This window comes from Harpia harpyja, chromosome 6 (genome assembly GCF_026419915.1).
Source record: "Harpia harpyja isolate bHarHar1 chromosome 6, bHarHar1 primary haplotype, whole genome shotgun sequence".
Classification (NCBI taxonomy): domain Eukaryota; kingdom Metazoa; phylum Chordata; class Aves; order Accipitriformes; family Accipitridae; genus Harpia; species Harpia harpyja.
This window is the reverse complement of record NC_068945.1, coordinates 42,766,635-42,786,878: the sequence shown is the minus strand read 5'-3', so window position 1 is coordinate 42,786,878 and position 20,244 is coordinate 42,766,635. Positions and strand designations below refer to the sequence as shown.

The 20,244-nt window shown below is 41.4% G+C and overlaps 1 protein-coding gene across 1 annotated transcript in view; it reads right to left on the bottom strand.

Annotated features, from left to right (window-relative positions):
• CFTR (CF transmembrane conductance regulator) overlaps positions 1 to 20,244 on the bottom strand; it is an 84,570-nt gene that overhangs the window by 4,466 nt on the left and 59,860 nt on the right. The window contains exons 22-24 of the mRNA XM_052790940.1: positions 14,293 to 14,535; positions 10,553 to 10,708; positions 2,451 to 2,540 (exon numbers count right to left, since the gene is read on the bottom strand). Coding sequence (XP_052646900.1) covers positions 2,451 to 2,540; positions 10,553 to 10,708; positions 14,293 to 14,535 — 489 coding nt within the window. The remainder of the gene's footprint in view (positions 1 to 2,450; positions 2,541 to 10,552; positions 10,709 to 14,292; positions 14,536 to 20,244) is intronic.

The following is a 20,244-nucleotide window of genomic DNA, read 5'->3' as shown; positions in this document are numbered from 1 at the left end:
AGCATCCAGCCCAGGAGATGTCCTCCGTTTCTTCCAGTGCTCCTTTTTGCTCTCATTGGCAGATGCATTTTGTACACCTCAAAGCAAAGTTTTGCATCTTCCACAGGTCCAAACTGACTGTGCTCCTTGGCCTCATCAGCAGCGTTTACAGAAAAATTTTTGTAAAATATGAGAACTAGGAAACACATGTGAGTTGCATTGCTCCAAAAGACGTTATAAAAATGTGATGCAACCCGAGTGCTTTATGAAGAGCCCCCCTTGGGTTTTTGAAGTATTACTGATCTGCAATTCATTTTCATTCCAGGGAAAAAAAAAATGGGAATTCCTCCTTTGTGTTTCCATTTTACATGGAAACCATATTAAATTGGGGGGTGTGGGTATGTCTGTTGAGTTTCTGAAGAGTTTGTGGTTTTATTTATAAGAAAATTAAGGCCACTGCTTTGTTCCTCACTCCTCTTTTGAACACACATCATGTCCTTTAAAGAAATTTTGCAACTAATGGCTGGAAAAGGTGCTTTCTTCTTAAAACTGCACAAGGTCTCTCCATGTACCTGTAGGGTCCAAACAGCTGACAGCAAGAGTAAAACTTAGCATGAAAAGTTGACTCAAGTCTGACAGATTCAGGTGCTGAAATATGGGGGCATTAAAAAGTGAAACATTTGACGTGTTCAGACAATGCCTTGCTCTCTGCAGCTGATTGCGAAGAGCATAAAAAACTGATGCTGATGTCAGCAGGATCCTCCAAATCCTGAGCAGCCAACATGGGTCAGGGATAAGGTGACAGCTAACTTTCTTTCTGTGCCATGCTCCCGGAGTTACACTCACTCACTGTCACTAACAAGCCAGATTTCAAGAGCACGAACTTTGTAAACAATCCAATCTCTTCTGCTAAAAAGTATTACAGCTCTTTTTTCTTTTCTATTTGCTTTGCTCTCTCACCTGTGCAATGAAAAACTCTGTATCACATATGGATTTCCCAAAGTCCTTAATGATAAACACTTCAAAATAAATTTTTTTCATGCCATTGCAAATGAGGTTTAGCTCTTTAAAATCGCAGGCTTGATTCACACACACAGTGAAAACAATCTTCAAAAGCAAAAGTAGAGCTGTCTTTTCAAGAAAGGGGATGTTAATCTACACTCCATTTTTTCCCCAGCCTCAGAGAAGCACAGCGTTGAGCACCCTGTTGCCTCTGCTAGGACCGGCTGAAAAGCTCCTGTCACACCATTTAACCAAAAATGTCATGATGCTTTTATTTGACAGTAATAGAAACTCATAGAAAGTGTCTACTTTCCTCTTTTCCAAACACAGGGAAGAAACTAGATAAACCCAAAAGAGAGAGAGCACAGACAGAGTTAACCTCCTGGATGGGAAAGGAGGAAGCTTTTGGATTAAGTCCCACACTGGTAAGCACTTTCTGATACTTGAGACTTTCTATGAGCAAGGAAAATGGCACTAATTCATTAGTCAGTCTGTATTAATTAGATCTTCCCTACCTACCTGGAAAGAGAAATGTCCTTTCTAGGCTGCAGCTATTTTCCTCCTGTAACTCCCACCTGCATTTTCCCCAGGCATTACGTACACCTGTGCAACCTATTAAGCACTGTCAGAGCCAATAGGTGGCATCTGACAACCGTAATGCATGGGGTTCAGCTCAACATGGAAACAGAACTGTAAAAATCTGGCCCCTAATCTTGAAAAAAAAAAAAAGTTGCTAAAACCTCACCATAAAATTAGAATAAAAACCTTGGGGTTCATAAAATCTAACATTCTGTGATTCTTATTTTCCATGGAAGAGGCAGCTGCCTGTGACACAAGCAGTACATAAGCCTGAATGCAGTGTCAGAGCGCTCCTTCTCAGCTGGCTTTATGTTGGTCTGAGAATCGCAATAACTGGAAAATACTTTGACGAAAGATTTTTCTAAGCTGAATATAAATATTTCTTACTGAAATAACACCAGTCTTATTTCTAGGACAGGCCACAGACATATTTCTTTTTTTTTTTTTCTGGCCTCCAAAATGTTTACTAGTAATTTTTACTCATTTTGGTAGAAAAATGCCTTGCAGAGATTTCATATATTTGCCAAAGCATTAAAACGAGAAAAGATTACAGGACATTTGCTGTATCAGCTTCCTCCACTTTTTTTTCTCTCAGGATCACCCAGCAGAGCCAAACATAAAACCACCTACGCTGAATCACTGCATGAGGAACCCAGACTGTGCTGTATGGGAGTTTATCTTTTGGTTTTGTTTTTTTTTTTAATCTCTGACAAAGGCGCCTTTTTATTAGGTAATAAGGAAACATGGTTTATAGCATAGCGTTATCTTTCCTCAGCACTTTTTTTTCTAAGACACTGTATAAATGTAACATATGACAATCATTTGACCGACACTGCACTCTGCTGTAACCACTTCACCAGAGGGATACAAATACCACTGAACAGTTTTACCTCCTCTGCAACTTTCCATATTTCTTCATCATTCCACTGCCCATAAGGATCCAAATTCATCCGAAAAGTTCCAGAAAATATGAACACTTTCTATGAGAAAAAAGATATACAGACACAGGTAGATAGATACCCTGAAACATTGTGTAAAGCATACAGAGAAAGAATGACCTGCTGCCATTACCAGATAGAGCTTATTTCAGGTTATTAAAAATTTTGGAAAACATTGTTCCCAAAAAAGTGATTTTAAAAATCCTTATGTTCAGTTTTTGGCAACTGTCTTATTAAAAACTTACCCAAACTTGTCCAAAAAACAGTAAAAATCACATTTCAGCAGTCTTCAGGATAAAAGATTCCCTGTATTTCCATTTTAGAATAAGCCTTTTAAAAACAATATTTGATTCTTTATTATGTGAAACATACTCAACAAAAAAAAATCACTGACCCATAGCATGTGTTCCCACAATTTTGTTTTGAGACAAAAAAAACTCCTGGATATTTGTCGGTATTCAAGAACAGTGTCCTAAGTTGATTTTCATCAATGAATTTTTCTTTTTCTAATCAATTGTAGCCAAATATATATTAGCATCATTCCGTTACCTGACATTTCACCATGTCCCCGTCCTATCTCAAAAGAGGTGGGGTTTTATTTTTCTCTCTCTCTCACTGTCCCATCACTGAGATGTGACACAGCACGACCTGATTCACGACTGTAGCAGCAACAACTCGCTCTCACACGAGGCTTCCCTGATGGATGCTACGGCCCGTGCTTTCTCCCTGTTCTGTCCTGCACCTCCCTTCCATCACACAAGATGAAGAGGATGAACATTTCCCGGCACTGACAGCGCATCCTTCTTGCACTGAAGTTTACTACTCAGTTCTGCTCTTCTCATCAGTTTAGGCAAGCAGATTTAAGCGAACATCCCTTAGATACATGTTTTGTAGCTCAAAAAGCAATGACTCAGACAAAATTAAATATTTGTTTAATCTCTTTTCACAAGGGGTGGGTGTGTCAGATTCTGGTGGAAATGAGGTTCTTCAAGGGACACTGAGGTTGCACAACATTTCTTGTGAGATAAAACCAAGCTGTTGCTTTCTATGCTGTGAGGTACACCTGCTGCTTGTAGCAGGGAGAACTTGCTTGCAAAGAATGTAAGTAAGTGCCTTGTTGAGAAATATTACCATTTGCTTACTCTTTCCTTGTACATATGGAACAAATACCAAGAGGAAAGATTTGAGACAATTATTTTCTTCTCTATTGTCTTCCTAAAGAAAATATTTATTTAGAGAAAAATGTGTTGAAATGCCAGCGATTCACAGCCACATAATTTATTGGAGTCTTCGTAGTCACCGAAAGCAGTGAAGGACTAGCTGTACCAGCAGAAAATGGCTGAGAGAATATACTTAGCAAGTACTTTCTCAGCGTTTGGCCCATCTACCACAATTTCCATCTGCCCTAACCTGGGAACTTGGCATTCTTTCATCAGATTTCAAAGTGATTTATACACACATTTACATTAATCATTTAATTATGATTAATTAAAAGTTTAAATGTGGCAGCGGAAAATAAATTACATTAATTAATTTGCTTAATTAAGATATGTAGGCCATTACCAATAACTTATTTGGTGTAAGAGAGAAAGAAGTACCTGACTGAAGAGACCAGAGGAGAAAAGCAGCTGCACCGTGGTGCCCTGCAGTCAGTGGGCTGGATTTAAGCGTGGTGATACCTTCACAACACTGCCAGCAACACACTGACCAAGTTGCAGCAGAGGCAGCAGCGCACACAGCTAAAAGTCATTGAAGCGCTTTGGGTAGAGATTAGGGGAAAGAGTAGACTCTTCTATAATCATGATTGTTAATAACAGTGAATGCTTCAGTGAAGTACAGCACAGCCCTTTTCCCATGCCCTGCACTGGTCCGGTGGCCTGAGCAGGGCGATGTATTTGCAGCAGGATTAGATTCTTCCAACCAGTGGGTGCGGTAGAAATAATAACGCTGCGGAAACAGTGTCAGATGTGGGTTTGTTCACACTTTGAGTGCCATACATTTAACTAATGGAATAGGTATTTTCATTTCTCAGTGGTAAAGAATAGTTAACCGAACAAACCAGTTTTAAAGAAGATAGGGCTGAATAACATTCCTGCTGAAGTGCAGCAGGCAGAGAAATAAAGGGAACTAGTTTCTTCAGAAACTGCTGTTATTCCTAATAACTGTGCTTTCAAGAACCAGGGCACTAAAAGCAAACTACTCCCAAAAGTACTTTTTTTTTTTTTTCCACAAGGTAAATATTTCATTGTCCTGAATTCTGGTACTTCTTTCTCCATTTCAACACCTCCTTCCTCCCAGCTCATTAGAAACCACATAGAGTTCACTTGAGTAAATATCATGTGAGTCACATGGGCAGTTTAGAGTCCACTTAAAAAGAAGCAGAAAAAAAAACCCCAAAATTCTTAAAACTTAGAAGTCTAAAGTGAAAAAAACCAAAAGTGAATCCCATGAACTTATGTGTTATTTATAAATATGGAAGAAGTAGAAATAAGGAGAGTGTTGGAAGGGGGAATGGATGGCTGGTGAGACTGGCAGCAAATCTGGAACACTTTCCTTCTCGGTCACTTGTTCAAATTCACCCAGGATGATAACGGGTGCTATTATACAGCAAACAGTTTCTCAAACCTGACATCCACTCACAAGCAAAACACTCGGGAATATAAATATGGTCATGTTTATGCTCTGACCACCCCAAATATTGAAAGGCATTAATCCCTCTCAGCGGCTAGAGCTCTGCATATTGGTTACGGTTTGGGATACACCCAGCTTGTGGCGATAAGCTTCTTAAGTGATTTAAGTGTTAGGTGGAGAAGCAAGACCCTTGAGTACCTAAGCAAACGCATACAGAAGAGTAAAGGATCAGCTGACAAGAGGCTGCTAAGGAGTGAGAGTATCCCGGCTGTGAGTAGCTGCTGTTGCAATGAAAGACAACCTGTGTGCAGGTCCTCAGTGAGACCCATGGACCCTTGTTTCCATACACCCCAGGGCTGGAGAACAAATGCAACATCAGCTGGAACCAGACACCAGCTCCGTGCACAGAGAAGTAACAACAACATGACCTCCATGTAGCCTCCCCCACTTCGTATATATTATGGCAACAATATAAACATGAAAGAACATCAAATTACTATGTGAATGCTTTAGTATTAGGTGCAGAGTTAGAGGTTTTGTTTTCATAAGTGTCATTTAGGGACTTCACACTGACATTAACATATTTACAGACAAGAATAAGAGCATTGGAGCAATGAACACCTTCTGCCAGCTTTTTGGGACCAGTTCTGTAATGTTCTCCCCTGAAGATGCTAAAACCTCTGCCTCCCATAGAGGCTACTGGTAAATGCAAGTGCCGTGTTCCTGGCAACACTGAACCCATGACGCAGAAAGCAACCTATATACTGCCCGAAATGAGCATGTGGGGGTTTTAATTAATGTCTCCAGGTGCTCTGTGCATGGGACTGGTGCAGCAAATATACTCCCCGGTATGGTGATGCTGCCTCGTCTCGATGCCCTGCAGGAACCAGCCTCTGCGGGACCACCTCTGGGGAGCGGCAGCTGCCCCGCAGGCAGCACTGTGCAGGAGTGCCCCGGCACTCTGCATAACAGCCACCCCCGCAACCTGCGAAACTGAACAGCCCTGAAGGGTATGAGAAGCGATGAAACAGTGCTGGAGACAGGCAGAGAGACAGACAGATATGAAGTGAGATAACTACTGAAAAATTGGAACTACAAAGATAAAAGTTGTGAAATTTCACTTCTTAAGTAAAATCAAGGAGCAAAAGTGATTTGATTTTTTTCTTGTCAGCTGGCAGTCCTAGAAACTGTAGTAATCTTTATCTCCATGCTAAACTTGATTTTAACTCTATATGGAGTATTTACACACAGAAAATGGTGTTAGATCCGCCAGGATGCAGTGTAATAACACTCAAGAAGACACCAGAAGTGTCCTCCTTCCTTTGAGCTAGCAGCACCTTATGGTCTCAGGTTTCTCCTCATTTATTTTAATGGAAAATTGGCTGCAGGTCTCCTGTTCTCCATTCAAAGCCAAATTTCTGAAGGCATTTTCTCAATTTGATTCCATTAAATACTTCAGGATGCTATCTGCACGACAACCTGTACGCAGTGCGTTGAAGCCAGATGCAGCTGGATGTTCTTGCCCCGGAAACGCGGTGGGGAAACTCTTGCAGAAGAAGCATAGGAAAGGACTGCCCAAAAAGAAGGGATGATGGGCTGCGATCATACTTCAAACAGCCTGTTATCGCTGGAGTAATTGCTTTGCATGAGAAGGACAAACACCCTGTAGAAGCAGCGCTGTGGTCAGGCTGTGCTTCAGCAGCGCAGGCATGTGAGGAGCTACAGGAAGGAACTTCCTTGTGGGTGCTCCAGGAAACGTTTTATATGGTTTACTTCTTCACGCCACTGCAATGTGCTGACAGCTGGATTCGAGATGCTGAAAGAAACAAGTTTTTGCCTTTGCTCTGGCTCAGCGTGATCCCTGATGACCCTGCAGGCCATTCCAGCATTGCCTGCATGGAGCAGATGGCAGTGTGTTAGGACGCTCTGCGTGCTATGCAGGCGCTCATCAATGAGGTTCCCACAGAGGAAAAGCACTTCTTTTTTTCTAAATTGGGAAATTTAGGGACAGGGAAGAGAAGGAGAGTGTTGGAAAGTTTTCACAAGGAAGTACACCTCAGGTAGAGCTCCGTTCTCTTTTTGTTAGTGAAGCCTCTCCTGGAGACAGCGAATATCCAGGTGTTGCTGTAGGCCAGCCTCCCAGGAAAGAAAAGGCAACTTTTTTTTTTCCCATTCTGAAGCTGTAGGTGAACAGCAAAGAACAAAAGGCTCCCTTTGTTCTGACAGGAAAGGCAGGATGGCATATGCAATTTCTCTGCTGGGAAAGTGCTGGTGAAAACTTCATTTTGTTCTGAATGCGGGAACTTTTGAGGCATAATGTGCAGTTCCTTGGCAAGGCTTTGGGACAGGACCTGCGAGCTGAAGCACGCAGACAGGGTGGCAACACTTGTGACCTTCCAGAGAATGGAGGGCTGGGATCTTTTGGCATTGATCCATGTATCAGGGACTTCCAAACTGAACTAAATGTGTAATTTTAACAATGAACTAACAATGCACCTCACCAGCAGAAGGGCAAGTTACACTGCTCGTGTAATAAATGTCTCTCGCGTTTTGCTGATGGCTGCAGAACAATGTTTTCTATACCGTTAGTGACTCTAGAGTGAGTACTCAGCTATGAGAATTATTAACTGTATCTTTCACTGGGACAACGAGGCTACTTGCTACCAAGCATTCAGTTTTCTCCTCAGTCCATGCGTTCCCAAGGACAGCTGGAGATGGAAAGAACAAACCCTGCTGGGCAACCACATCCCAAGGGAAGAAAGGGCTGAGAGCAAAAGGATGACTATGGGAGAGACAGGGAAGACCCTTCCAATACAGAAAGTTATAGTTGGCTGTATAGGAAAATTTTGCAATGGAGACATAGCTTATACTGGTAAAAGCATCCTTCATCCTATACAGCCATCCTTTGGAGGACAGCTGTATAACATACCTGTCCTCCAAACTAAATGGACGCAGCTGCATTTGCAGTTCACTGCACAGCTGCCTCGATCTGAAGGGGTGACTTTTTTTCATCCTTGCAAGCAACAATCATGCTGCAGTACTGAACCAGCAATAATAAGACATAAAAGTTTACAGGAATAGGTAGATGTGAAAATGTTGAAGAGAAGACAGAAAGGGTGACAACAGGTCAGCTGTCAAAGGGCAGCCTGCTGAGCAAGCTTCAGCTCAGCAGGCAGTGTGTGACCAACCAGGCTGTCGGTAGAGCTCAGGCAAGAAACAAATCCAACCAGTGGACTCACCACCGCTCTCTTGGTTCGTTTTGTTGAGGGTGTAACTTGGCAGTGAAAAAGGGTCTGTTCTGGCAAGGTCAAAGCGCTAAAAAATTGCTGCCTTTGAGGAAATTTCAGAGCATGACTGTGGAAATGCACAGGGAGGCGAGAGTTGTGCCTTCTTTGCATGCCTACTTTAAATAAATGCCACTCGGGCTACTGTGGGATAACACTTTTGAAAGGGAAGCTATCACAACTAAAAAAATGATGATTAAGTAGAAAAATTAGATTTTGAGTCCCTCTTGTGTTTGCAAAATCAAAGCTATTGTGTTTCCAGCATGAGCATTTCAGCATCTAAAAGCTACCAAAGCCAAAACAGCGCCATCAGGAACACCTCGGTCAGAGTTAAATCCCACCTCCATGACACTGAAGTAGTTCAGCACTGACTATAGCGACTGAGTGACAGTCATATTAGGGACTTCACTACAATAAGTTTGGTTTGTTGTATTGTGGTAGAAAGCAGAATTTAGCCTACATACACAGCAGAGGGTGAAAGTGAAGACAGACCTCTGCTCTGCTCTGATGGTTACGGAAAAGAAAAACACTATTTTGAAAATGTAAACCTGACAGCGTATTTTTTAGTTAAATTGGCTGGCTGTCCCAGAGCCTCTCCAACTATTTTAAAGTGCCTCATGTATTCCGTGTACAACAGCTTTATACCACACATACGTTCACTGCAGCTCACCAGCTTTCTAAGACAGTAACCACCTTCCTAAGAGAGTAGACTACCTAGGAACAAACCAATATGCACAGAAAGCAGGTGGCAACTCCTTTACAGTGGGGATGGGGGAAATGGCACAATAAGGGTTTGACAGCTGACAGTCAAAAGGAGATCCTTGGTCACCCTGGTTGGCCCACTCCTTTTGGGCCTGTCAAAGAGTGGGCCAACCAGGGTGACCAAGGATCAACCCACACTTATCAGTCTCTGGGGCTAGTAGCTACCCCTCAAGGATGGAAAAAGGCAGGACAGACTGCACGTCCCCTGACAGTGTGGCAGGCTGTTCTGCAGCTGGTGTCCCTCTGCCTCCCTATACCACAAATGAATCATTGGTAAGATTATAGTCAACTGTTACTTGAATTAATCCGCAATACTCACAAGATTTCCAAAGGAACGAACATTGTGATGAAAAAGACTCTGTAAGTTTAGTAGCTGAAGAACTATCCAGTGTATAGCTTTCAAAGAAGAGAAGCCCATTAAGTGTTACTCCTGTATCAGTGTTGTTGGAAAGGACTGACAGCTTTCAACAACAAAACCACAAAACATGGCATTAAAATTTTGCAGTTCATTCCATCAGTTTTCATTCCTACCTTTACAGTGAGCAATGACTTTTTAGTGCTACAGCATGCAGCCAATAATGTTCATTTTTGAGACAGATAATGCAGAGCTGTAACTAATATAGGACTCTGGTCCAGTAGTGGGGACATTGACAAGGGACTCAGAAGCCCTAGGTTTAATTGTTTACTCGTCCTTAGACTATTTTTCTTGTTCCAGTTATTTGAGAGTATTAGGGTGCCTAAATCCATGTGAGGAGCTGCTTCCTTTTTCATCTCTGAAATGGTATTACTTCGCATATGCCAGGACTGCTGCAAGCATAAATAACATGAAGTGCTCCCTTATACATGCATCATGACACGGTAGTGAGAGGTCACAGTTAAAAACAGTGATGAGTCCAAGTTGGGCATCAGCTAGTGGTCTAGTAAAATATGAGAAAAGCAGTAATTCTGCTACCAGCCTGTCAGGTATAGTATCCACATGTTAACCATATGTGATGTAGGGCTTTAGAAAACAGTAGCTGAGAACACCACTGATTGTCTTTTTTTCTTCAGGTGACACTATCTTACTTTGAATCAACATAAAAACTGTTTCAGAGGCGCAGGGATAAGCAGGCTACGAAAACTTCTGTTTGAGTGTGCTGTACCTTCCCATTTCTAGAAGAGTACTTGTGTGAATGGCATAGAAACCCTCAAAAAGTAGAGTTTGCTGTGACTCATTGCATCCATCCATTCATCCCACTCCCCTTTTCACAAAATCTTTGCGTTTTGTTTCTGTTTCTCAGCATAAAACAACTAACTTCCAGCTTGAAGGTAACTATGTGTGTATGGATATAGAACCAATGAAAATAAAGGCACACAAATATACAATATTCTCATTACCTGAGGAATCACTCCAAATGCCTTTCTCCATTGCTGCACACTGACCGTGTTCCAGGAGACTCCATCAATCTGGATATCCCCTTCTGTATCCAGCAGTCTTAAAAATGCAAAAAGTAAAGTGCTTTTTCCTGAACCAGTTCTTCCCAAAAGGCCCACCTGCAATGCAAATCATAAAAGCAAACATTTAATACTGCTCACCTATTAACCACAGACCAAGGCAGAAACACTTCTAGATCTCAGCAGTGGAGAACAATCCAAATGGATCTCAACAGGATAGTAAATGTCGTTCATTTGGGAATGATAAAAGTAAGGGCTGAACAAAACACTGGGTCAGACCCTTCTTTGTTTTGTTAGAATTAACTAAGATGAAAAATCTCTTAGCCTGCCCTTAGCTGAAGAACAGAAATTTGCTTATATATTCTCTTGTACTGATTAGTCCAGCGTTTTGTGCCTTTCCCCTTTCTTTTGCTATGAAGCCCTCTTCAGCAAAACCCGATCCAGCAGACAAAAACCAAGTAGGGCACGCATTTGAATCACACTAAGCTACTCCATTTCCATGTAATTGAAAATAAAGGGCCTAACTCTGATCAGACCATGAGTTTGTAGTGGGGTAGTTTGGGCCTGAGGCAGCGGTCACAGCACACACCATGCCGTTGCCAACCCCCAAGCAGCAATGCAAGTCCCCAACCTGCCCAGCTGGTGCTGCCTTTCCTTACCTCTTAGGTGGGAAGAAACATAATACACCGGGTTTTTTTAAATGTTGTGTTCCCCTTGTGGGATTGCACCGACCTATTGCTGGAAGGAGCAATATCTGCAGTAACCACCAGCAAATGCTGAGATACTGCCTTTTCCAACAGCTGGGTTTTACACAGCTAATGATGTCCTGTCTGAGCGTCGGCTACTTTTGTAGGGTGACAATATACATGTAAAGGTGAAGAAGGGGATTCTTCCTGCTGCCTGGCATCCTTTCTGTAACAGTGCCTCAGGTCCCCAAACCAGATGAGCAGTCTGCACTTCACTGCACCAACCCAATCTATTGATTGGGTAGATTTGTATTCCAATCTACAAAAAAGTTGTGAGGGAAGACCCAGGGAACTACAGACCTGTTAGTCTAACCTCAGTTCCTGGAAAAATTATGGAGAAGATTATACTGCGTACTATTGAAAGGCATTTAAAGAATAATGCAATCATCAGGCACAGTCAACATGGGTTCACAAAGGGAAAGTGCTGGTTAACTAATTTGATATCCTTCTATGGTAAGGTCACCCACCTAGTGGATGAAGGGAAGGTGGTGGATGTAGTTCTTATGGCTTTTAGTAAAGCTTTTGATACTGTCCGTCACAGCATCCTTCTGGACAAGTTGTCCAACTGTGGGATAAGCAGGTTCATGGTGCGCTGGGTGAAGGACTGGGCTCAAAGGGATGTAGTGAATGGGGCTACATCTGGCTGGCAACCGGTCACCAGCGGTGTTCTTCAGGGTTCAATTCTAGGGCCAGTTCTGCTCAATGTATTTATCAACGATCTGGGTGCAGGAGTTGAATGCACCGTTAGCAAGTTTGCTGATGATACCCAACTGGGAGGTGCTGTTGACTCTCTTGAGGGACAAGAGGCCTTGCACAGGGATCTAGATAGATTGGAGCATTGGGCAATGATTAACGGGAAGAAATTTAACAAGTCCAAATGGAGGATTCTGCACCTAGGATGGAGTAATGCCGGGCACAAGTATAAATTGGGAGAGGAGTGGCTGGGGAGCAGCCCTGCAGAAAGGGATCTGGGGGTGCTGGTTGACAGCAGGCTCAGTATGAGCCAGCAGTGTGCCCTGGCAGTCGAGAGGGCAAACTGCATCCTGGGGTGCATCAAACAGAGTATAACCAGCCGGTCAAAAGAGGTGATTATCCCCCTGTATTCAGCGTTGGTGCAGCCTCACCTTGAACACTGTGTGCAGTTCTGGGCCCCACAATTTAAGAAGGATGTGAAGGTCCTTGAATGGGTCCAGAGGAGGGCGACAAAGCTGGTGAAAGGGCTGGAAGGAATGTCCTATGTGGAGCGGCTAAGGAGTTTGGGCTTGTCTAGTTTGGGGAAAAGGAGGCTGAGGAGCGACCTCATTGCTCTCTACAGCTTCCTGAGGAGGGGAAGTGGAGAGGGAGGTGCTGATCTCTTCTCCCTGATGTCCAGTGATAGGACATGTGGGAATGGTTCAAAGCTGCACCAGGGGAGGTTTCGACTGGACATTAGGAAGCATTTCTTTACGGAGAGGGTGGTCAAACACTGGAACAGGCTTCCTAGAGAGGTGGTAGATGCCGCAAGTCTGTCAGTGTTTAAGAGGCATTTGGACAATACCTTCAATAACATGCTTAACTTGGTCTGCCCTGAATTGGTCAGGCAGTTGGACTAGATGATCGTTATAGGTCCCTTCCAACTGAAATAGTCTATTCTATTCTATTCTATTCTACTCCCTCAGCAGAGGAAAGCTCTCCCCTTTCCTGCTTGTTTTACACATACTACCCTGTGGGGCAGAGACAAATCCTCTCCAGTTTAAGGAGCATGCTCCAATTCTGGAAATGCTACCTCTGAGTCCAGGGTTCATCACTGAAATTGGATCACGTTCCTAAATCATAGCCATTGAAAAAAGGATCTTTGTTTTAAATGCTTTGCCCCCTCTCTGTACAGTACAAAAGTATCTGTCATTTTCCATACTCCATTGCCTTGAGGGATTTTCCAGGAAGTAAATCCACCAGACTACAGCAGCACCCACACCTCCACGCTCCAGGAATCACAGGTCCCTCTCTTCCAAAGGCAGTGCATCTTCAGGATGGTTGTGGTGCTACAGGAAGTCTGACCACTGGTTTCAAAATTTAGTGCCCTCAAAATTAGTAGATGAAACATTCAGTTCATGTAAACCAAGACAGACCTACCAACCCTGGCAGAGACTGGTGCTATCCAAACTAGGAGCTTCAGCTCAGGAAATCGCGCGAGCCCTTCTTTCCACCTCACTGAGGACAGGCCTTCAGCATGAACTTAAAGCAAAGCGTTAAACCTCTGCCTAATTGCTGTTATGAAACTAAAGCTCTTTCTTGAACACAATGCCAAACACACATGAAGATTAATTAGAGGTTTGTCAATCTTCTAAAGAATAGAGCTGTTTATAGTTTGTTATATAATAATTTGGGGTGGCATAGAACCCTCATCGAATGGGCGAGATGGCACCTCCACCCTCCAGCTGCCAGAGCCAGTGATGCATTACTCTTGGCACAGTGGCTAGTATTCTTTCGTGCCCTGCTCCACCTGGGTCAGGCTGCCCCCAGCACCTGCACTCACCGGCAAGCTTCCCTCTCCCTGGGAGGAGAAGGTGGATGACTTCAGGCACAGGAATACAACTTAGGGAACTGCTGCATATGTATTTTATTGGTATATTCTGCTCCTCATGGCCAGCAAATGTCCCCAATGTGCTTCACTGAGGTGTAAATTAGCCTTAAGGTTTCTAGGATAACTGAGGCAGATTTTCCTTGCCTTTTCTTTGTTTGTAGCCAATAATCCTACAGATGAGCTCTTTTTAAGAAGAGACACAAGACATTTCTGTTCTTCAGGTGCCTTAGATGATTACTTTGCTTTGCAACAATTTAACTTACAAAACCTTACTGAACTCAACCTACTCTTTAGTCAGTTAATAGGTTTATAATGACACTTCTATAGTTAAGCTTAATAGAAGTCAGATAAAACACAACAAAACAGTGTCTCACCCTCTGCCCTGAACTTATTGAAAAGGACATGTTTTCTAACACAGCAGCTCCTCCTTCACCGTATTTGGCCGTAAGGTCCTTCACAGTCATTTGGCCCCCGGATGGCCAGTTCTTCTCTTCCTTCGCATGCCTGTTTTCAATTACAAGGGCATCTGAAAGCTGGTTATTCTTCTGTGGCTTCATGTTTTTAGTTTCTTCTGTTGGCATGTCAATGAATTTAAATATTCGTCCGACAGACCGCATCTATGAATCAAAACAAACAGTATTCTAATTGTAATCAATACTTAGCTATCAAAACAAATTAAATCAAATTATTCCTAATTCCAAGCCAGAAAAGTGAGTTTCTTTTCTGTGTAAGCTATGCCATGATACAATTTTCAAAGGTAGGACACTTCTTGTACAGAGCTCTAGATTCTATTGCTCTTGTACTGCTGACATTGGTCTAATATGTGATTCCACTTGCTTCCTCTTTAAATGGACAAAATAGCTCTTTCTACCTTTAAAAATGTATTTTGAAAACTGTAGATGACCTGTACTTATGAAAACAAAGTATGATCATGAAAGCAATCGTGGAGTCTTCAACTCCTTCCTCCTGTAGGGGGTTGCCCAACCCAAAACCTGAAGTTCCTTGTATAATCATTTATCTCCAAAGATCAGCAGACTGTGTGGAATTTGAAAGATGTAAAGCAGTAGCACCAAGTAAAGAGGAACAATCATCAGACATTAACATCTTAGTATTTATGAGAAATTACCTATAGTTTTCACCAAAAGAATAGTAGGAAGTTCCATAAGAATTAATTTTATATCTGTAATTATATATATATTAAGTGAAATAATCAAGTCCTGTAGTTCATGAATTTCAGACAGAAGTTGCTAGTAGCAGTCTTGATGAATTTTCAAAGGAATATGGGACTAGAAAGGATCCTCTTGATTTTTTTTTAAATGGGTCACGGGTCAATTAATACATAGTTAATTCATCTCCTTCACTAGAACTTCACTGCTCAGGTGGTCAGAAAACATATTTTTAAGCCTATGGACCAGTTTGTTCTTGTAAATTTATTAATTTTAAATTCTAAATAGTTCTCTTTCCTAGCTGCTTTTGCCATTAATTTATGGAGGGCTGCCTTAGATCCAGTCACCCTTTGTTCTTCAGGACTAAAGAAAATCCAGGTTTAAGCCTCTTTCTTAACATATGTTCTCCTTCACCAAACATCCCAGTCAAATTAATCTTTCCTGTCTGACCAGAATCTACACAGCATTTTGGATGATGTTTCACAAGGACATTGTACAAAGGCAGTGATACTTTCCTATCTATCATAGGAATACCTCAATTAACACATCCTAGGATCACATGCTCTTTTCTTCACAGTCAGATCTTATAGTCACCCCCTGATTGAGCAGTGGTCAGCCAAGCTTTCCTCCATCTTAGCCATTTCTAAACAAGGAGATCCTTACTTACAACAGAGGTTATTCTTAGCAGTCCCTCAATTCAAGCCTTTGCACTTCAGTTACTAAAATCTATTTCATATCTGCCATTTGAGGTCACCCAATACCTTTCAACTCACAGCATCCTTCATGGTAACATTGCCTTTCAGCTTTCTGCCTTTGGCAGATTTCTTCAACAGAATTTTTTTTTCTTTGTTGAGAGCATTAAAAAAAGATTAAACCAAGCTCAGTCACAAATCTAATCTTTGTTGAGTAGCCTCCCTACATCTTAATACTTACAGCTTAATGCCATTTCCTTTCTGTCCAACTCATTAACTAGTTTACAGTTCTTGTAATAATCCTGATCTCCTTCATTTATATAATTTCTGAAACAGAGTCACAGCCAGTGCTTTCCTGAAGACAAATGAGATCTACTACATTACTTTTGTCTGGAAAATAAATCATCGAACACAGTTACCAGGTTAGTCTGATGCAACCCTAATGTTAGCAAACCTGAGTGAATTCACTCTGTAAGCACTGCATCTTTAATTACTCCTTCAAAATAGTTTCTAAAGACTGCTGCCATCAGACTAACAAACTGATGGTGGCATCAATGACTTCCCATTTCTCCTTCTTAACCAGAAATGCCAATCATTATTCTATCACGTGCCACCACGTGCCACTGCCAGCTTGGTGGATTCATTGGAAGTGGCCATTATCAGATCTCCAGCTTCTCAGCTGGTTCTTCCTGAACCCTAGGATGGGACGTCTGGTCCCACCTGGTCTGCATTCACGGGGCAGCATTGTTCCAGCCCAGTTTCACATGTTTAGCTGAAATGTCCAACTGCAGAACCCAATCACACTTAGTTGAAGACTCCGATTTTAGATGGACTGACTCACGGGTGGTGTATGTGTCCCTCCACAAAATTTAGGGAGACCAGGATTCTAACTCAGGCTCTTCAGTTACATGCCCACAGCTAGGCTGGTTTTTGCATATAATTTCCACCTCAGATACTGTAAATCCCATTTCTACCTTCTGCTCCACTTTCAACTCCCCAGATTAAACACTGCCCTTTTACTGAAAACTGAGATCAAGTATTTATCCAGAATTTGGGTCATTTGCAAGTCTAACTCTGATTTTGTCAAGTCTCTCTTCTCCATCTGCTTCTTGACTTCCAATGCATAGCTTGTTTTGGTTAACTAATCCATTCTGTAGAGGTTATCTTTTCTAATATACTTTTTTTCAGAGAATGTTGTTCATGCTGGTAGTCCTAGAGTCTCCAATATTTCCTACTGTTTTTCTCTTGCTATTCGGGATACAAATTTCACTCCCTTACTTGAAGAAGATGTGACTTTATATTCAGGTTCCTAAGTGCCTTAGTCCAACTAACTTAATTAACTAGATTCCTCATTTTACCAAAATTTGTCCTTGTAAACGACAAGAGTAAACTGTAAGATACTGTCAATTCTTATTGGTCAGAAATTATTTAGCAAAATAAATTAATAAACAGATAGATACCTGCATAGCTACTGCATCCAGGAATATCTGGGCCTTATTATTAGCATTCGTTCTCTACTCTGTACTCAGAGTACTCTGTACTCAGACCTTACAACTCAGCATTGTGAAACACAATTGTGACAAGTTTTGAAAAGCATGCTAACATCCAAGGCTATCGATTACAATTTCCATCTCAACTACTGTGCAAGATGGAAAGGCATGGTCATCATCATGTTGATATATGAATGTCATCTCATTTTGGTGATACAAACAGGAAAACCTAGATCAGACTGACAATTTTCTTCCTGTCTGACTGTCTATAGTAAATCCCACAATGAGCACCATGCATTTATTTTTATCGGTGTTTGATGGTACATTTGTTTACAGAAATCTTATCCTTATAGAAGTATCGCCACTTCAGAAATGAAGGGTCTTTCTTGGCTTCATCAAGAGCTGTGAATGTTTGTACAGGCAGGGATTCCCTATAATTGCCCAAGAGATCCTACCATTACACAGTAGCTTAAATCTGCTATGAAGCAAGCTGGACAAAGAGCCTTCCATTACAACAGAAAATTTCATCACTATGTCCCAGCTCCCCCTGACACATTCATCAGTCACATCACATATGCAGATATTTTAGACAGCTTAATACTTTAAGTCAATTCAAAAGGATGCTTTCCTGGTTCTGTAATTTGAATTATGATTTAGATCTGGGCAGAATGCAGCATAAATGTCAGTAACACTTTACAAAGATATCTATTCTTCTTTTCACAGGTAGAAATCTTCTGTCATTCATAATGACAGGTATAGTGTAGGTGACAGCAAGTTTCTTATCCATTATTCCCACCAGCAATGTGGCTGCTATATTCACATTCTTTAACTAATGCTTTAGAATAAAGGAGTATATTTACTACTTCCATCTAAAAATGTCTAGAGCATAATACACTATTTTTAGCCTTGCCTAACTGTATTTTACTGAGATTTTAATAACATGGCAAATTCTTTAATTTACTTTCTCACTAATATCACTTAAACTCTTCTTAATGTTGAAGGAGAATTCTTAATATAATTATGTAATATATATTTCCAGAAAGTGGAAGAAGTAATTCTTTTACAAGTAATCTAATAAATTAGTTTCATCAGGCCCTATGTTCTCTTTGGCTAGGAAGAGAGCAGTTACCCTCTCCAGACCAGACACGCATAGTATTCCACAACCATGTTGCAAGACACCATCTCCTCAAAAACATGCTGTCTGGAAAGTGCAGTCTGCAGCTGAGAGACCCTATGAGAGGTTGGTCCAATGGCTCATGTTGTAAAAAACCCCTGTGCATTAAGTCACCGCAAAAACTGCATCAATGCAGGTGGACCATGTGGTTTTACTGAGGTTTTACATCTTCTGCTGTTACATTTTGGGTGCACTTATAGGACATATACTCCTCTTCCAAACTGCAAAAATGAAATATTTAGTTCATGTCAAACTTGACCTGAATTTTTTGCTCTTTCTCACAGTGCTTTGCGGGCAGAAAAGGAAACGTTCTAAAAGATTTTTCTTGATTCTGTTCCCTTCCAGATGACCAACACCTCACTTCTTTGAGAACTGTCATTCTGATGCAGATTTTACAGTCAAGTATTTAATCTACTTAAACTTTGGAAATAAACAGTGTTCTCAGGTTTTCTGCTGACAGTAGTAAAAAGCTTATTAAGACCATGTCCAACTTAAAAAAAAAAAAATACCAATTGAACAGGTTAAAGGAGAAATAGCATAGGAAAATAAAAGGATGAAAACCAGCTGTAAAAGCACCATTATTTTTCAGAGTCCTAATTTTTTCTTTGGTCCTCTTCTCTACCATGTACTGCTTTAATTCTTCAGCATCCCTGATGTACAGGGTGGGGCACTGTGAGGTTTAGCAAGTGTGGTTTTAATATCTCTTTGGGGGATTCTTTTTATATCTCCTTACATAAATAATCTCGGCAACAGTAAAAGCATGGCATTTTCTCTTTCCCTGATAAAAGGAATTGTCCTTCCCAGTTATAGCACTGCTACTGCAGGATACACATCAGTGAAGGAGGACGTTATAAAGCATTGAAACAGTCCACCGGGACTAGCCATTGCTTATCTGTGAAAGCAGCACTTACTGGAAAACTTATTTTCTATTTCCTTATGAAGGAAAAAAATTAAAAATACTACAAGACTGCCTGGAGGGGTAAGAAAAAGACTGAAAACCAGCTAAAGGGATATTAGCAGAAATGATCAAAGTGAAAAGATAAATCTAGCCTAACCGGTAGCTTTAAATGAAACAATGGATAGCTGTCAGAGTGACCACATATGTTTTTTTTAAAAAAAAAAAAAAGCAGAGCAGATAAAGTACCAGGGCTGTAGAGAATGAAATGCCAAAACCATTATAGGGTATTAAAAGACAATGGGGATTTTTCAGTTAAAGCCAAACCAGTTCAACAGAAATTGCTTCAAAGAGAATATCTGTGTATGTAAAAACAAAATCCAACCTAGAAAGTCAGATTTCTTCAATATGTATGCCATTGTCATGGAAAGATCAAGAAGGAGATTGTATGGAATAAAGTCAAATTTGCCACCTACCCATCTGTTTAGCCAGTGTTTCTTCTGGTACATTTTTTCCTTCTTCATGTGATCCTGCTTTCCTATTCTCCTGCCTTCCTGTCCTTTTGCTTGCATTTATTTCACTGAAATAAATACCTTGCATACCTTGTAAAACAACTCAGTACAAGCTTAATGTTACCTACTAATTACAGCAGCTAGGCCTTTGGACATGGGTTTCAACCACTTGCAGAAAACTCCAGCTTATCTGACAACCAAAGACCGCTACCTACAAATGCGCTATACACTCAGGCATGCTTGTGTGCAGGCTTGTAAGCATGGATGTCACAGCTGCTCAAGGAAGGGCAAGAGTGATGTCATCTAGAGCAGTGCGTGCGTATCTGTAACTGGAGACACATGGAGATGTGTCAATTCTAGTCAACCTGGTCCTGTGGGGAGCTTCAAAGTACCCCTT